The 18244-nt window shown below is 44.3% G+C and overlaps 1 protein-coding gene across 1 annotated transcript in view; it reads right to left on the bottom strand.

Moving 5' to 3' along the window:
* LOC115116038 (zinc finger protein 638-like) overlaps positions 1-13675 on the bottom strand; it is a 40782-nt gene extending 27107 nt beyond the window's left edge. Inside the window, exons 1-3 of the mRNA XM_065003310.1 lie at positions 13553-13675; positions 13330-13364; positions 9709-9816 (exon numbers count right to left, since the gene is read on the bottom strand). Of these exons, the coding sequence (XP_064859382.1) occupies positions 9709-9816; positions 13330-13364; positions 13553-13675 (266 nt within the window). The remainder of the gene's footprint in view (positions 1-9708; positions 9817-13329; positions 13365-13552) is intronic.
* Positions 13676-18244: the final 4569 nt, after the last annotated feature.

Below are 18244 nucleotides of genomic sequence, written 5' to 3'. Positions count from 1 at the left end.
GTAAAAAAAAAAGTGACAGAGCGGTTGCATTAAGGACCAGTGTATCTTTAATTATATGTAGAACATGTATCTTTAGTCAAAGTTTATTATGAGTATTTCTGTTATCTGGCGTAGCGTTCTATAATTCCTCCGGATATTTTGGAGGATTTTCTGAACATGGCGTCAATGTAAACCGAGATTTATGGATATAAAATGCATATTATCGAACAAATTATAAATGTACTGTGTAACATGTCATATAACTGTCATCTGATGAAGATTTTCAAAAGGTTAGCGATTTTTTTTTTAATCCTGCTTTTGTGATTTTTATCTTTTGCTGGAAAAAAATGGCTACGTTTTTTCTTTGGTTTGGTGGTGGTCTAACATAAATATATGTTGTGTTTTCGCCGTAAAACATTTTAAAAATCTGACACGCTGGGTAGATGAACAAGGTGTTTATCTTTCATTTGAGGTATTGGACTTGTTAATGTGTGGAGGTTAAATATTTCTAAAGAATATTTTTGCATTCCCTGCGCCACCTTTTCAGCTGAACGGGGGGGGTGGAGTTCCTGTAGGGGAACCCATCACCTTAACATTAGTTCCCATCATGGGGTTTGTATCATCATCAGTCAAAGCCAGCGGAAGACAGCCTGGGTGTTAACAGTGCTGCATAATAGATTGGCTTTCAGTCTGGCTTGTGATATCATTAATGTGTAATACAGTACTACAGTGTGGGACTAATTAAGAGCAGGTGGTGGACTGGAGAGGATTTAGGCTGACTGAATTCAGAAGTCAGACTTCCATGCTAGAGAAAATCTCTCCTCCGGACCCCCAGCCGCTCCATGTATTTGATGTATTCCAAAGCTAACACACATGATTCAACTTGTCAACTATGTAATTATCAAGCCCTATGATAGGTGAGTCAGGTGAACGAGTTCAGGGGTACAACTAAATTGTGAAACTACTGGGGTCCCAGAGGAGAGGTTTGAAACCTCTCTAGCACAGAGGTTATCTCAGCAATCCACCTTGAGGTTGAACTGGACCCTACCCTTGAGTTTGAACTGGCCCCTAACCTTGAGGTTGAACTGGCCCCTAACCTTGAGGTTGAACTGGCCCCTAACCTTGAGGTTGAACTGGCCCCTAAACACAGACCTAGGATCGGATGTCCTCAGCCTAAATCCTCATTAGGATAGAACATATCTGACCCTGGAACCAGCGGTTAAGGTCAACTCCTATCAACTCCTACAACAGAACATACTGTAGTTAAACAAAGGAACAACACAATCAATAGGGAAATTTAGCTTTGTTTGCACATCATGAATATTCCTCAGTAGATTAACTGAATCTGCCCACACTGTTGCCTAGAGGACCGCTAACATATCTATTACACTCAAGGGGATTGGACTGGATGAATGTAACACCCCTGAACTGTTAGGATGAAACACCCCTGAACTGCCCTGTTGGTCTCCCACCCCGACCCCTCTCTGCAGTGTGGCAGTAATGCATGACAGGTGTAGTCTTCATGACTTTGAGCGGAACGCAGTAGTCGGGGGTGTAAATTAACAGCGTCGCCAGCCGTTCCGTTCCACGCCCTCAAACATCCCAGAGTGGCTGAGCCATCAACAGCTCCATGCAAATCACTGGGCAATAGAAATGCAGAATGGAGATTCAATGAGATAATGTCTCACTGTAGCAATTAAAATGGATCATGGGGTTTAAGTAATGAATTTGGCTGCAGAATTCCAGTAGTAAGGAGGAGACCGAAAAAACAAACCACCAACTAAACCATATTTTCTCTCTCCTCTCTCCCTCTCTCGCTCACTAGCAGTTCATTTAGCTCACACTCTCCCTCTCTCTCTGACACCATCTCTCTCAAGTGTCCATCACGAGTGCTTAGGACATAAATCTTTTTTAGGACTCCTCCTATTTTTAGACCCAAGAGTGGTGGACATAGGCTAGTGGCGATCACTCTAAGGCAACGTCGCAAATGTCAGCCTTTTGCACACAGTGCATTACTTTTGACCAGGGCCCACAGGGATGACCACAGGGTTCTGGACAAAAGTAGTACACTATTTAAGGAATAGGGTGCTATTCGGGATGCAGACTAAGACTCCTCTCGCTCCCAAGGGTGAAGGAGGTCACTGCTGAGACTGCTACAGTCAGAACCTACCTACTGTTACGCCCAAACAATGTGTCCCTTAAGCTAAAAGTGCATGAGCTAAAGCTTTATAAATGGATGATATGCGATGCTAATAACTAGGTTACGTAGTGCCTGTTGGGCAGCGGCCAGTTCCAAGTGATAAATACAATGATTTATGATATCGCCTTCCCCCTTTAACCAATCTACTAGAGCATTGGTAGTGAACTGTGGCCATCCTGTCCATCTAGCACATCGCTAATTTGTGCTAGGCAGGTACACGGCGTGACATTTCTGTGCAGAGGGGCGCACCACCAAATAAAAATCAACCCAGAGGAACCTGATAATGCCCATTTGCATGACTTTATGTTCCTACAGGCAATGGGATATAGGTAACTTGTGTTTCATAAGCACCTCAAAATAGGCCAAGCCGTTACTAAGGGACAACATTATAGACCAGTGGTTCCCAACTCCGGTCCTTGTGTAACCCCGACAGCACCCATTTTTGTTGTCGCTGCGGACAAACATACCTGATTCAACTCCTTGAGGGCCTGATGATTAGTTGACAAGTTGAATCAGGTGTGCTTGTCCAGGACAACAAGAAACATATCTACTGTTGAGGGTATTCGAGGACCAGAGTCAAGAACCACTGTTATAGACCATCACATGTTTTGACACTTTATTCTCTGCTGTATCTACAATGTGATTTAGTTACACCGTCCCATCGCATGTAGGCATCGTAAAGGCCATGCAGACTGTGTTTCATTGACAAGCATCTTATGATGTATTCAGATTCAGTTACATCTAATTTCAGTCACACAGATATTTGTGTTTCCTCTGAGCGTGACACATTCAAAGCGATGTCCTAGAGCAGGGATGGCCAACTCCAGTCTTCAGGGGCCTGATTGGTGTCACACTTTTGCCCCAGCCCCAGCTAACACACCTGACTTCAATAATCAACTAATCATGATCTTCAGTTTAGAATGCAATTTGTTTAATCAGCTGTGTTTGCTAGGGATGGGGAAAAAGTGCAACACCACTCCGTCCCGCGAGGACTGAAATTGCCCATCCCTGTCCTACAGAGCATGGGTCCAGTGTGTCTTGCTGTGTGAATAATGAGAGGAATAGGGGAGGAGGGACGTCCTCTCGGCCTCTGTTACTTGGCAGACCCCAGAACCCTTACTCAGACTTAGAGTGCCCCACTCAGATCCCCCTTGACATAAACTGACCCTTCAAACTGCTTCCAACAGATGAGATCAGTAATCGTGAGGTGTGATATGAATCTCCTCAAGTGACTGAAGGCTGAAATAGTCTCAGTTAGGTAAAACTACGCACAAAGGCAATGGATGCAGCACAACAGCACACGTGTAATAACAGTGAAGAGATGTTTGGTGTTATGGCTCAGTCGGTAGAGCATGGCACTTGCAACGCCATGGGTCGTGGATTCAATTCCAGCTGTGGCCACCCATAATTAAGGTTTATCTGGATATTTCACTCTTAATCTGGTGACTTTGTCCTGGCATAAAAGTCACCAGTCTTGACCTTTTAACAAGGGCAATGCCTTGTGATGTTTTGTGGGGCACGAGTGTTTGTGGGGCATTTATTGATTCCCTGACTCACAAAGCAGTCAAACAACGTGCCTGAAAGACAGTGTTGCCACTGTTATAAACACTTTGATTTACACCTTTAGTTCACAAGCCCAACATTGTGAAAAGCTGCAGGCCGGGTTCTAGCTCTGTGGACAGTTAAAGTACATTTATATGGCCCCCATGACCCACAGTGGCCACCTGTGACTGTCACATTGCATGTGTATAAATGTATTTTATTGTTTTCTCTTGCGTTATTTTAGATCCTCGGCAACCCGTGGCACGATGTGTCAGTGGAATGCCACACAGTTTGATGAGGTATAGGTTATGCACGTACTTACTGTGGTGTTTTCACAATCTTTCTGAGAGATCATTCTGACTGCGGTGAAATAGACAATTGGCCAAATTAGGAGAAGATCACACCCACAGGTCATGATCTGATCATTTGTCTTATTTAAGACCCTGTTTGAACCTCTAATCAAGCAGGTTTTAAAGACTCTTACAAGTCCTAGAACTAGGTTAATGAGAGAATTAAAGGGTCACACACAGAGAGGAGGGAAACAGCCCTAGAACTAGGTTAATGTGAGGGTTAAAGGGTCACACACAGAGAGGAGGGAAACAGCCCTAGAACTAGGTTAATGTGAGGGTTAAAGGGTCACACACAGAGAGGAGGGAAACAGATCTAGAACTAGGTTAATGAGAGAATTAAAGGGTCACACACAGAGAGGAGGGAAACAGCCCTAGAACTAGGTTAATGTGAAGGTTAAAGGGTCACCCACAGAGAGTAGGGAAGTGAGACAGTGTAATTAGGGAAAACAGTGGAAACCCAGGGGGTGTTAGCAGGGAAAACATTGGAAACCCAAGGGGTGTTAGCAGGGAAAACATTGGAAACACAGGGGTGTTAGCATGTAAAACAGTGGAAACACAGGGGGTGTTGGCAGGGAAAACAGTGGTATCCCAGGGGGTGTTGGCAGGGAAAACAGTGGAAACCCAGGGGGTGTTAGCATGTAAAACAGTGGAAACACAGGGGGTGTTGGCAGGGAAAACAGTGGTATCCCAGGGGGTGTTAGCATGGAAAACAGTGGAAACACAGGGGGTGTTGGCAGGGAAAACAGTGGTATCCCAGGGGGTGTTGGCAGGGAAAACAGTGGTATCCCAGGGGGTGTTGGCAGGGAAAACAGTGGTATCCCAGGGGGTGTTGGCAGGGAAAACAGTGGAATCCCAGGGGGAGTTAGCATGGAAAACAGTGGATTATAGCGCTCAGCAAGCTCCAACTTGTGTCATGCACCAAGTTGTGTCAAGAGCAAACACATGTCAAGTGCCAAGCCGTGTCAAGCCAGAACAGTCACTATCACAGCCATGGACAAACCCTATCAAATCTACTTTGTTCTTACAGGCCTCTACAAACTTGAATATGCTATTGCACTTATGTAGCAAACAAATCCAATGCCAAAGCAATAAGACCAGACAGGGGTTTTAAAAAAAGGAATGCGACAGGTGAGACTGCTCTCTGACGAGTGTCTGTGAGTGACTCAGGCAGCTAACGCGGCTGCCAATCACAAAACTCGCGGCTGCCAGTCGTAAAACCTTTACCCCCCCATATCCCCCTCAGAGAGTCTACCAGAACAAGACGAAGCATCATACGTTTCCAACTTAGCATACTCAACTCCCACCTCCCACAGGACCAAGAACATTAAACAGCTGATTTACTTAAGCTTAAACCTTCGTTAGTGTTCAACCCTATGATGATAGGATGATACATTGGATGTCATGAGTCTTTGTCTTATTGAGTTACAGTATTGTGCTCGCGGTCCTTAGAGACTATTATACCAGAATCAATCCCTAATACCTCGCTAATGCTGCTAATGTTTACATGGTATTTAGTGACTACTATACATATGTGTTATTTCATAGTTTTGATGTCTTCATTATTATTCTACAATGTAGAAAATAGTACAAATAAAGCAAAACACTTTTGACTTGAACACAATAGTAAATGATCCGTCCTCAATTAGACTTAACACTATAGAGTGACCACATGTTGTCCTAGTTGTGTGGGACAGTCCCATATTTTGTCCCACGTCCCGCAACCAAGCAATCATGTCCAGCATTTGATCAACAAATTCAAACGTCACTCATTTAGATTTTTTTTTATAGATTTCCTTAAGAATTTCAGTCAGTCACTTGCAGTCACTTTGTGCTTATGTAAAGATTCGGAAAATATTAAGACCCCTTCCCCTTTTGCACATTTTGTTACATTACAGCCCGAAATGCATTAAATTATTCTCTTTCCTCATCAATCTACACACAATACCCCATAATGAAAGAGCGAAAACAGGTTTTAGACATTATATATATATATATATATATATATATACATAAAACTGAAAAACATTATTTACATAAGTATTCAGACCCTTTGCTATTAGACTCAAAATTAGCTCAAGTGCATCCTGAATCCATTGATCATACTTGAGATGTTTCTACAACTTGATTGGAATCCATCTGTGGTAAATGCATTTGATTGGACATGATTTGGAAAGGCTCACACCTGTCTCTATAATGTTCCATGTAAGTGCAGAAACTAAGCCATGAGGTCAAAAGAATTGTCCGTAGACATCCGAGACAGGATTGTGTCGAAGCACCGATCTGGGGAAGGGTACCAAAACATTTCTGCAGCATTGAATGTCCCCAAGAACACAGTGGCCTCCAGTATTCTTAAATGGAAGACGTTTGGAATCACTAAGACTTCCTAGAGCTGGCCACCCTTCCAAACTGAGCAATAGGGGGATAAAGGCCTTGGTCAGGGAAGTGACCAAGAACCCGATGGTCACTCTGACAGAGCTCCAGAGTTCCTCTGTGGAGATGGGAAAACCTTCCAGAAGGACAACCATCTCTGCAGCACTCCACCAATCAGGTGTTTATGACAGAGTGGCCAGATGGAAGCCACTCCTCAGTAAAAGGCACATGACAGCCCGCTTGGAGTTTGCCAAAAGACAGGTAAAGGACTCTCAGACCATGACAAACAAGATTATCTGGTCTGATGAAACCAAGATGTAACTATTTGGCCTGAATGCCAAGCGTCACATCTGGAGGAAACCTGGCACCCTTCTTATGGTGAAGCGTAGTGTGGGCAGCATCATGCTGTGGGGATGTTTTTAGAACGGCAGGAAATTGGACACTACTCCGGATCAAGGGAAAGATGAACGGAGCAAAGTACAGAGAGATCTGTACTTTGTCATGACTGGGGCAAAGGTTCACCTTCCAACAGGACAACGGCCCTAAGCACACAGCCAAGACAACGCAGGAGTGGCTTTGAGAGAAGTCTCTGAATGTCCTTGAGTGGCCCAGCCCAGACATGAACCCAATCAAACTGCTCTGGAGAGACTTGAAAATAGCTGTGCAGCGACACTCCCCATCCATGGGTATGACTCTAAAAGCTTGCCACACCTATATTTCAGGAGTTTCTCCGATTCTTCTCGGCAGACCCTCTCAAGCTCTGTCAGGTTGAATGGGGAGCAATTTAATCCATTTTAGAATAACATAGTAACATAATAAAATATAGAAAATTCAAGGGGTCTGAATACTTTCCGAATGCACTGTATATGATCTGGATGTGGTACTGCTGACGTCAAACACTTCTCCAGGCATTGTTGGGATCTGATATTCTGTGCAAGACCAGACGTTGAGCCAATGTCATAGACCTAACATCAACCAATTCTCAAACGATTTGGGGCTAAATTCCAGCTAAACTTGGAGAGGACAGTTATGCTACTTACAAAAAGTGTGCTACCGATGAAGAGCTACAAAAGTAAGCAAATAGCTGTATCAGACTGCAAGGATATACGGTCATTTCACATTTGTGTTGCTTTCATATTTACTGCTACTTCACTCAATCCCGTTTTACATTCCCTGAGACCAACCAGAATTTCCTTGGCCGCATATTGCAAGATTTTCATAAAACACATGTGGTTTCTTGTTTCTGCATCACTACATTTTGCACGAGGCAAAAGAGTAGCTTCGCTTCAATTAGCTCATTAGGTGCAGGGCTGTAGTGCTGCCTGAGTACACCAGGGCTGTAGTGCTGCCTGAGTACACCAGGGCTGTAGTGCTGCCTGAGTACACCAGGGCTGTAGTGCTGCCTGAGTACACCAGAGTGTCGCTCAGCCACTTCTCACAATGGTGCTCATTTAGTCAAGTTAGATCAAAGCTGAATCAATGTCTTGGAAGATCACATAATGATCAGTTAGTATTCTACATAACACAACCATAGTACAACGTTACTGTCACACCAAACACACCACCATATGTCTTATCAGACTTTAGGATGGTTAGCTGAATAGCCAAAAAAATAAAATATCATACGCGGCCAAAACTGTGAATGTCCTGCAAAATCCTCCTGTTGTCCCACATCTGGATATTTGATTGAATGTGGTCACGGTACTAAAACTGTTTTTCTGCCAGTCTGTTTATTTATTTACCCCCCCTGGTCCTTCATCACCGACTGACTGGGTTGGCTGTCAGTGGTCTCATTTACTGTTATGTGATGCGCCTCTGACTGCGCACTAAGCATTTACTGTTATGTGATGCGCCTCTGACTGCGCACTAAGCATTTACTGTTATGTGATGCGCCTCTGACTGCGTACTAAGCATTTACTGTTATGTGATGCGCCTCTGACTGTGAACTAAGCATTTACTGTTATGTGATGCGCCTCTGACTGCGCACTAAGCATTTACTGTTATGTGATGCACCTCTGACTGCGCACTAAGCATTTACTGTTATGTGATGCGCCTCTGACTGCGCACTAAGCATTTACTGTTATGTGATGCGCCTCTGACTGCGCACTAAGCATTTACTGTTATGTGATGCGCCTCTGACTGCGCACTAAGCATTTACTGTTATGTGATGCGCCTCTGACTGCGCACTAAGCATTTACTGTTATGTGATGCGCCTCTGACTGCGCACTAAGCATTTACTGTTATGTGATGCGCCTCTGACTGCGCACTAAGCATTTACTGTTATGTGATGCGCCTCTGACTGTGCACTAAGCATTTACTGTTATGTGATGCGCCTCTGACTGCGCACTAAGCATTTACTGTTATGCGCACTAAGCATGTACTGACTTAAGCCGTTGGATGGGGCAACATTAGGAACTTACTGTCTGTCGGACTGACAATAAAAGGGTGATGACAAGTTGGAGCCTATGGGGACGGCTCCTCGGCTCGCAGCTGTCTGCAGTAAATAAAAACATCTAGTTCACGACATACCACCCTACAACTGTTCAAAACAGCCCAATGTTTGTGTTACAATTACGACAGCCATGGCCATGCTAAATGTTATTATTATATAAATATATACATACAGTATTTGTCATTTCTAAACAGAAACAAGAAAATACTTAAATAAAAGAAAAGCAGTACATTAAAAAGTTGGTAATAAACCACCCCGTCAACACTTTACACCACGTTATGGCAAAAGGTTTGGGCTAAATTTGACCTGATCACTTTGATAGAAGATTCAGCAGGAATTCCACAAAGTATTACTCTAGTAGTTGAGTTAAAGCGTTGCACTACCACAGTCATTGAGTATAGAATTACTAGCTGAGTCACAGTACGCCGACCCCGCGCTGTCAGCCAAGTCACTGTATTAAACACTCTGTGCAAACTTCATTCTTTCAAGGATCAGAAATGAATCAAGTACCAGTTGTGATTGGTAGTAAAGGTAGCAATAAAGGTAGAGTAGTACTGGTAGTGTTTCATTCTAGACCACAAACAAACACGATAGAAGACCATTCTAAAAAGCTGTGCTGGTATTCAGCACAAATGCCATCCCACAACAAACACGTGTACACACGCCTAAAGCAAACGGATGCCTGCATTATTTACAGAGCGCACCAAAACAGCATCCCCCCCTTTACAATGCACTTCACCCATTTGACCCTGAGTCCCCTTACCCTTCACCCCCTGTACTATATCCTCGGACCCCTGAACCCTGACCTGACTCACTTGTTGCCTGGTTTTGTCAAGGCTGTGCAAGCTAGAGCTCTCTGCTGCTGGCCCATGTTCTGGACCAGGTTCTTCTTATTGTTCTTCTGCATCTCCTGGCCGGACTGGCTGGGACTCACAGACCAATGGGTCCAGATCCCAGTGAAAAGCTGCAGTTAATAATTGTCTATAATGACTACAGGCCGATCCAGGACAGGTCCAGTTAACACGGGTCTATAATGACTACAGGCCGATCCAGGACAGGTCCAGTTAACACAGGTCTATAATGACTACAGGCCGATCCAGGACAGGTCCAGTTAACACAGGTCTATAATGACTACAGGCCGATCCAGGACAGGTCCAGGTAACACAGGTCTATAATGACTACAGGCCGATCCAGGACAGGTTCAGTTAACACGGGTCTATAATGACTACAGGCCGATCCAGGACAGGTCCAGTTAACACGGGTCTATAATGACTACAGGCCGATCCAGGACAGGTCCAGTTAACACGGGTCTATAATGACTACAGGCCGATCCAGGACAGGTCCAGTTAACACGGGTCTATAATGACTACAGGCCGATCCAGGACAGGTCCAGTTAACACGGGTCTATAATGACTACAGGCCGATCCAGGACAGGTCCAGTTAACACGGGTCTATAATGACTACAGGCCGATCCAGGACAGGTCCAGTTAACACGGGTCTATAATGACTACAGGCCGATCCAGGACAGGTCCAGTTAACACGGGTCTATAATGACTACAGGCCGATCCAGGACAGGTCCAGTTAACACGGGTCTATAATGACTACAGGCCGATCCAGGACAGGTCCAGTTAACACGGGTCTATAATGACTACAGGCCGATCCAGGACAGGTCCAGTTAACACGGGTCTATAATGACTACAGGCCGATCCAGGACAGGTCCAGTTAACACGGGTCTATAATGACTACAGGCCGATCCAGGACAGGTCCAGTTAACACGGGTCTATAATGACTACAGGCCGATCCAGGACAGGTCCAGTTAACACGGGTCTATAATGACTACAGGCCGATCCAGGACAGGTCCAGTTAACACGGGTCTATAATGACTACAGGCCGATCCAGGACAGGTCCAGTTAACACGGGTCTATAATGACTACAGGCCGATCCAGGACAGGTCCAGTTAACACGGGTCTATAATGACTACACGATCCAGGACAGGTCCAGTTAACACGGGTCTATAATGACTACAGGCCGATCCAGGACAGGTCCAGTTAACACGGGTCTATAATGACTACAGGCCGATCCAGGACAGGTCCAGTTAACACGGGTCTATAATGACTACAGGCCGATCCAGGACAGGTCCATTTAACACGGGTCTATAATGACTACAGGCCGATCCAGGACAGGTCCATTTAACACGGGTCTATAATGACTACAGGCCGATCCAGGACAGGTCCAGTTAACACGGGTCTATAATGACTACAGGCCGATCCAGGACAGGTCCAGTTAACACGGGTCTATAATGACTACAGGCCGATCCAGGACAGGTCCAGTTAACACGGGTCTATAATGACTACAGGCCGATCCAGGACAGGTCCAGTTAACACGGGTCTATAATGACTACAGGCCGATCCAGGACAGGTCCAGTTAACACGGGTCTATAATGACTACAGGCCGATCCAGGACAGGTCCAGTTAACACGGGTCTATAATGACTACAGGCCGATCCAGGACAGGTCCAGTTAACACGGGTCTATAATGACTACAGGCCGATCCAGGACAGGTCCAGTTAACACGGGTCTATAATGACTACAGGCCGATCCAGGACAGGTCCAGTTAACACGGGTCTATAATGACTACAGGCCGATCCAGGACAGGTCCAGTTAACACGGGTCTATAATGACTACAGGCCGATCCAGGACAGGTCCAGTTAACACGGGTCTATAATGACTACAGGCCGATCCAGGACAGGTCCAGTTAACACGGGTCTATAATGACTACAGGCCGATCCAGGACAGGTCCAGTTAACACGGGTCTATAATGACAGTTACAGGCCGATCCAGGACAGGTCTAGTTAACACGGGTCTATAATGACTACAGGCCGATCCAGGACAGGTCCAGTTAACACGGGTCTATAATGACTACAGGCCGATCCAGGACAGGTCGAGTTAACACGGGTCTATAATGACTACAGGCCGATCCAGGACAGGTCCAGTTAACACGGGTCTATAATGACTACAGGCCGATCCAGGACAGGTCCAGTTAACACGGGTCTATAATGACTACAGGCCGATCCAGGACAGGTCCAGTTAACACGGGTCTATAATGACTACAGGCCGATCCAGGACAGGTCCATTTAACACGGGTCTATAATGACTACAGGCCGATCCAGGACAGGTCCATTTAACACGGGTCTATAATGACTACAGGCCGATCCAGGACAGGTCCAGTTAACACGGGTCTATAATGACTACAGGCCGATCCAGGACAGGTCCAGTTAACACGGGTCTATAATGACTACAGGCTGATCCAGGACAGGTCCAGTTAACACGGGTCTATAATGACTACAGGCCGATCCAGGACAGGTCCAGTTAACACGGGTCTATAATGACTACAGGCCGATCCAGGACAGGTCCAGTTAACACGGGTCTATAATGACTACAGGCCGATCCAGGACAGGTCCAGTTAACACGGGTCTATAATGACTACAGGCCGATCCAGGACAGGTCCAGTTAACACGGGTCTATAATGACTACAGGCCGATCCAGGACAGGTCCAGTTAACACGGGTCTATAATGACTACAGGCCGATCCAGGACAGGTCCAGTTAACACGGGTCTATAATGACTACAGGCCGATCCAGGACAGGTATAGTTAACACGGGTCTATAATGACTACAGGCCGATTCAGGACAGGTCCAGTTAACACGGGTCTATAATGACTACAGGCCGATCCAGGACAGGTCCAGTTAACACGGGTCTATAATGACTACAGGCCGATCCAGGACAGGTCCAGTTAACACGGGTCTATAATGACTACAGGCCGATCCAGGACAGGTCTAGTTAACACGGGTCTATAATGACTACAGGCCGATCCAGGACAGGTCCAGTTAACACGGGTCTATAATGACTACAGGCAGATCAAAGTAATTGTAATCCGTATAGCTGTCTTCAGAATCTTGAGTCTTCAGAATCTTGAGTCTTCAGAATCTTGAGTCTTCAGAGTCTTCAGACAGAATTAGATTATTCGGGAACACATGTTCGTCTTGTTGTAGTTGAATTGTCCAGCCTCTGAGGACATTTAGAACAAAAGAGGTAAAATGAGAACTAACAACGTTAGTTCATGTTTGGAGAACAGAGATTTCCGTCTGCAACATTTCCGTTGAGAAATATCCGCGCGCAACCAAAGCAGTTCATGATGAAGTGACCATGGTTCGCTGTTCGTCCCGCTTCCTTGCTTGGTCTCTCTCGCTCTCTTTGTTAATGTCCCTCTCTCACTGGCACTCATTCACTCCCTTCCTCCCTCCCTCCTGTTCACACTCTCAGCCCCAGCTGTTTTACGTAGCTCTGTTGACACAACCATACATACGATACAGAGCTCGATGGAAACTAATAAAGACCCAATGCTGACCCCGTGTGTAAGCTTAGTACAGGGAACCTACCCAGACCATTCCAGACCCTCTACTGCATCCTCATTCTATAATCACAGACACATAGACATCACTTTATGTCCTCATGTGACAAAAAGCTGCTGGACTGGTGGCTACAAAGGGGCAGCCAATGTGGATATGTTGAGGGGATTCCAGGTCAAGCAGAGGGCTAGGGGACCTTAACCATGTGAAAGTGAAGTATCGTCTTCCAGCCAGACAGCTGAGTAAGAGGTACAAGTGCATCAGTCAGGGCCAGGCTGACAGAGCATGGAGGAAGAGGGGGCCTCACACCAGCCAGGGGAGGAATGCCCTGATGCACTTCCTTGGTCTGGGGGTGGGATGGTGGGATGCGGGGCATTGGGAGGAAGGGGCATGTGGAGGAAGAAAGGTGGGGCTATGGGGGGCTTCTTCAGGGTAGTCAGCTGTCACAGTGTTGGGTTGAGAGACAGGGAGGGGGTGAAAGGGAGATGGATGTCCTAGCTAAGGTCTTCCCCTCACTCACTGTGTAGAAGCTATTACCAACACACATTAACACTTTCTACATAGGCTACATAGTACTAACACTTTCTATATAGGCTACATAGTACTAACACTTTCTATATAGGCTACATAGTACTAACACTTTCTATATAGGCTACATAGTACTAACACTTTCTATATAGGCTACATAGTATTAACACTTTCTATATAGGCTACATAGTATGAACACTTTCTATATAGGCTACATAGTATTAACACTTTCTACATAGGCTACATAGTACAAACACTTTCTATATAGGCTACATAGTATGAACACTTTCTATATAGGCTACATAGTATGAACACTTTCTATATAGGCTACATAGTATTAACACTTTCTACATAGGCTACATAGTACAAACACTTTCTATATAGGCTACATAGTATGAACACTTTCTATATAGGCTACATAGTACTAACACTTTCTATATAGGCTACATAGTACAAACACTTTCTATATAGGCTACATAGTATGAACACTTTCTATATAGGCTACATAGTACTAACACTTTCTATATAGGCTACATAGTACTAACACTTTCTATATAGGCTACATAGTACTAACACTTTCTATATAGGCTACATAGTATTAACACTTTCTATATAGGCTACATAGTGTGAACACTTTCTATATAGGCTACATAGTATTAACACTTTCTACATAGGCTACATAGTACAAACACTTTCTATATAGGCTACATAGTATGAACACTTTCTATATAGGCTACATAGCATTAACACTTTCTATATATGTTACATAGTATTTACACTCTACTATTATCTTTAAAGAGTTTTTTTTTAAATGATGAATACATGACATACAAATCTTTCACTTGTTTCAGAAATAATGTGTGTTTAAATGTAGAATGTACAAACCTACACTGTATTCGCTATGCAATTACAGAGCGATCCAGAATCCAAACAGACTAATACTGTGTATGTCTGAAGTCCACATGATATGATTATGTAAGGTGAAAGAGTCAGCCCTTGCAGGTGGCTGGGTTAACCTGTGGCTGGGACAGACAGGTGCTGAGTGATATGAGTGATGATGCTCCCATTTCTGCTCAGGCCACGAAATGCAAATCACTGAGTAAGTTGAAATTGCATCTCTGTGTGTGTGTGTTTGTGTGTGTGTGTGTGTGTGTGTGTTTTGTTCATTATATGTTTTGATAGGATTTCTAGTCAAATAAAATGACCTGCTGTCAACTAATCATTCAATGGTGCTCAATTCATGAACGCCCACAGGTGTGTATTTAAATAACACATGTCTTGTTGAGAAGAACACAGGACAAGTGGCTTCAGCTATAATCACTCATGCATTTTTTCTTCCATCAGGTTGGACTCAGCCTTCTGCAGGAGAGAGAACCACAAATATCACAAGGAAAGCTCTGATTTACTTAAACAACTAAGGTAGGTTATTTTTACATTATAACATGTTACCTTCGGCTAACCGTTTTACATCTCATGTTGTCATTCAGACTTTCTGAGACAATGCACAATACTTTGACTGACATGACAACAGTAGACCTACGTATATCTAAGTATTTTTTATGTATGTTGACATCAGTATATTGCATCAGTATGTTGCCAACAACATATTAAAACATAAAGTCATAAAACTTGTCATTTCCCCTCTCTCATATCTCAGTGGGCTAAGATATTGTTCCACAAGGATGAATGCCTCTTCAGGAAACCACACACACTTCAGCTGGAATGTTTGCATTAACAAGGGCTATGTTGGGCCTGTGCTTACTGGTGCTGTCCAGTCCATGTGCTTCCTCCTGGGGACGCCAGCCCTGGTCTGGTGCCTCTGGCTCTCTCTGAGTGGAAGTCTCTCTGGAGGTCTCAAACCCACCCAGGTCTTCCCTATTAACCTGTTTGCAGTGGAGCTGGTATTCTGTGTGGAGGGTTTCTTTGAGGTGGTCAACAACCTCACCCAGAACATCATGTTGCAGCAGGCTGTAGATTTCCTCTATGGCCTCTCCTGGACCTGCAGGCCCCTGATCCAGAGCTGCATCTGTGTGGAGAGATACCTAGCGGTGGTTCACCCTGTAGCTTTCCTCAAGTACAGACTCCGGAGGTACAGGGTGGCGTGTTCAACCACGGTCTGGCTGCTGTCGCTCGCTTTTGCATGTTCTATCATCTCTTTATTTGGTTGTGAAGAAACCTCAGGTTTTGTGATCAGTGGTGTATATTGCCTTGGGTTGGCCGTCATTTCTCTCTGCTGCTTCTTCATCCTGCGTGTGCTGAAGCAGCCTGGTCCAGGAGAGGTAGAGGGGGGCAGAGGGGGAGAGAAGAAACAGAGGGCAACAGATCCACTTAAGATGAGAGCTTTTGAGATCATCTTAACCAACCTGGTGATCATCTTGGCGAGCTCCATCCCGGTGGTTGTTGGTTTGACCACCCTGTCATCCAGTTTTGAATACAACTGCAATGTCATCAACATTTTGGTGATGGTTAACATCTTCAGTGTCCTGGTCTCACCCCTGATGCACCTCTACAGAGAGGGGAAGCTGTCATGCCGTAGAGGGCCAGAGACACAGTAGACTTACAGGTGTGGGCACTATTGCTAGGAGATGATAAAGCGTTTTGTTAAATACGCATTGAATTAAAATTCTTCCGTCAATACCGCGGCGCAGCCTAACTTCTTAGTGCAACTGTAGTTTAAACATACAAAGACATGGCAAAGATGTAGAAGGATTTGTGTACTATTTCATTTGATAAACAGTTCTGATTGTTTTAATGTGGTGACCTGTAGCAATAGAGTGTTGTTTGATACATAGCATAACCTTAACAATTGTTGTTAAATGGGCAATCAAACAACAAAGTGTCAGAGTCCCTACCATTGTTTTTGTAAAAAGCAACTTTTAATTCATAGACAGAGCTATGGCTGCCAGGACTGACCAGCCATGATATCAAAATGATCGTTTTCATCAGGTTTTTAGATGTTGGTTTACATTGATGTTGTTTTTTATTTGACAAACAAAGGAGTTACACAAGCTCTTATTTTAGGTTCTGATGGGGTATGACAGTTGAACTAAGCTCATGAGGCATTTCTAAGTAATATATTTCAAGATCCAATGGGAATATATCATTAATTTGAAAGTCCAAGAATGGATGTCCCAAAGGCAGATTGCCCCTTTAACTAAAGCGTCATCACTTGTGAATGTTTGTTTGTTTTATTAGTTATACAATTAGTATCAGGACGGGGTGGCTAGATTGGAGATTAGGCCTATTCATTTAGCATTATTACTGGTCCAGAGGATGGAGGGATGGAGAGAAAGGGTCAAAAAGAGGAGGGAGGGCACAGATCATCCTGCTGACCTTGATGCTGAACTACTCTCCTACGATCATCAGGGCTATTCTTCAGGATCATATTTATTTGAGATCATTCAGGTGTATTCTGACCCCCATTACTTTCTCCTTCAGGGTGTTGGATAGCTTTACTCAGCCCCTCCTCTACCTCCATAGGGCTGGGAAACTGCCCTTTATCGGGGGTTAAAGAGAAGCATAACCACTGTGGGGGCATGGTTGTCTTTCATTTCTCAGGTTATCATTCTGTTCCATTCCTTTTAGTCATGCTATTTTGAGGTCTTGACATCTGTAGTAAGTGGTTTCTGGTTAAACTAAACAGTGTGAGAAGTGGGGAAGAGGATTAAGGGGTTGATTGGTGTGAAATGTTCATTGTTGTATAGCCGTTAATGTAGGTGAAATTAGGGAGTTACATTGTGAGATTTTACTATCAACTCATGTTCACCATTCCATCTTATTCCTGACTGTTTTGCTTGGTTTGACAAAATGTAACCCCAATAACATATACTACTATTTTCACTTTGCTTAGTCATATTTGAACTGGTATTACATCCTGTATAGCAGTTGCTCCTCTACTTCTATGTGATGTTCTATATCAACTGAATAAAAAGGCAAATGCAACATGTCAATTGTTGGTACCATGTTTCCATACACACAAAATGTTTATCTCTCAAATGTTGTGCACAAATGTGTTTACATCTCTGTTAGTAAGCATTTGATCCTTTATCAAGATAATCCATCCACCTGAGAGGTGTGGCAGGTCAAGAAGCTGATCTAACAGTGTGATGCTGGGGACAATACAAGACCACTCTATAATGTACAGTTTTATAACACAACACAATGCCAAAGACGTCTCAAGTTGAGGGAGAGTGCAATTGGCATGCTGACTGCAAGAATGTCCACCAGAACTGTTGCCACATAATTTAATGCTCATTTCTCTACCATAAGCCTTTAACGTAACTTTTGAGAATTTGGTAGTACGTCCAACCGCAGACCAAGTGTATGGCGTTTTGCTGATGTCAATGTTGTGAACAAGGTGTGTCCCATGGTGGCTGTAGGGTTATGCTATGGGAAAGCATAGGATTCGGACAATGAG

Source organism: Oncorhynchus nerka, linkage group LG18 (genome assembly GCF_034236695.1).
Source record: "Oncorhynchus nerka isolate Pitt River linkage group LG18, Oner_Uvic_2.0, whole genome shotgun sequence".
NCBI lineage: Eukaryota > Metazoa > Chordata > Actinopteri > Salmoniformes > Salmonidae > Oncorhynchus > Oncorhynchus nerka.
Note: the sequence above shows the minus strand (reverse complement) of the source record. Positions and strands in the feature narration are given on the sequence as shown.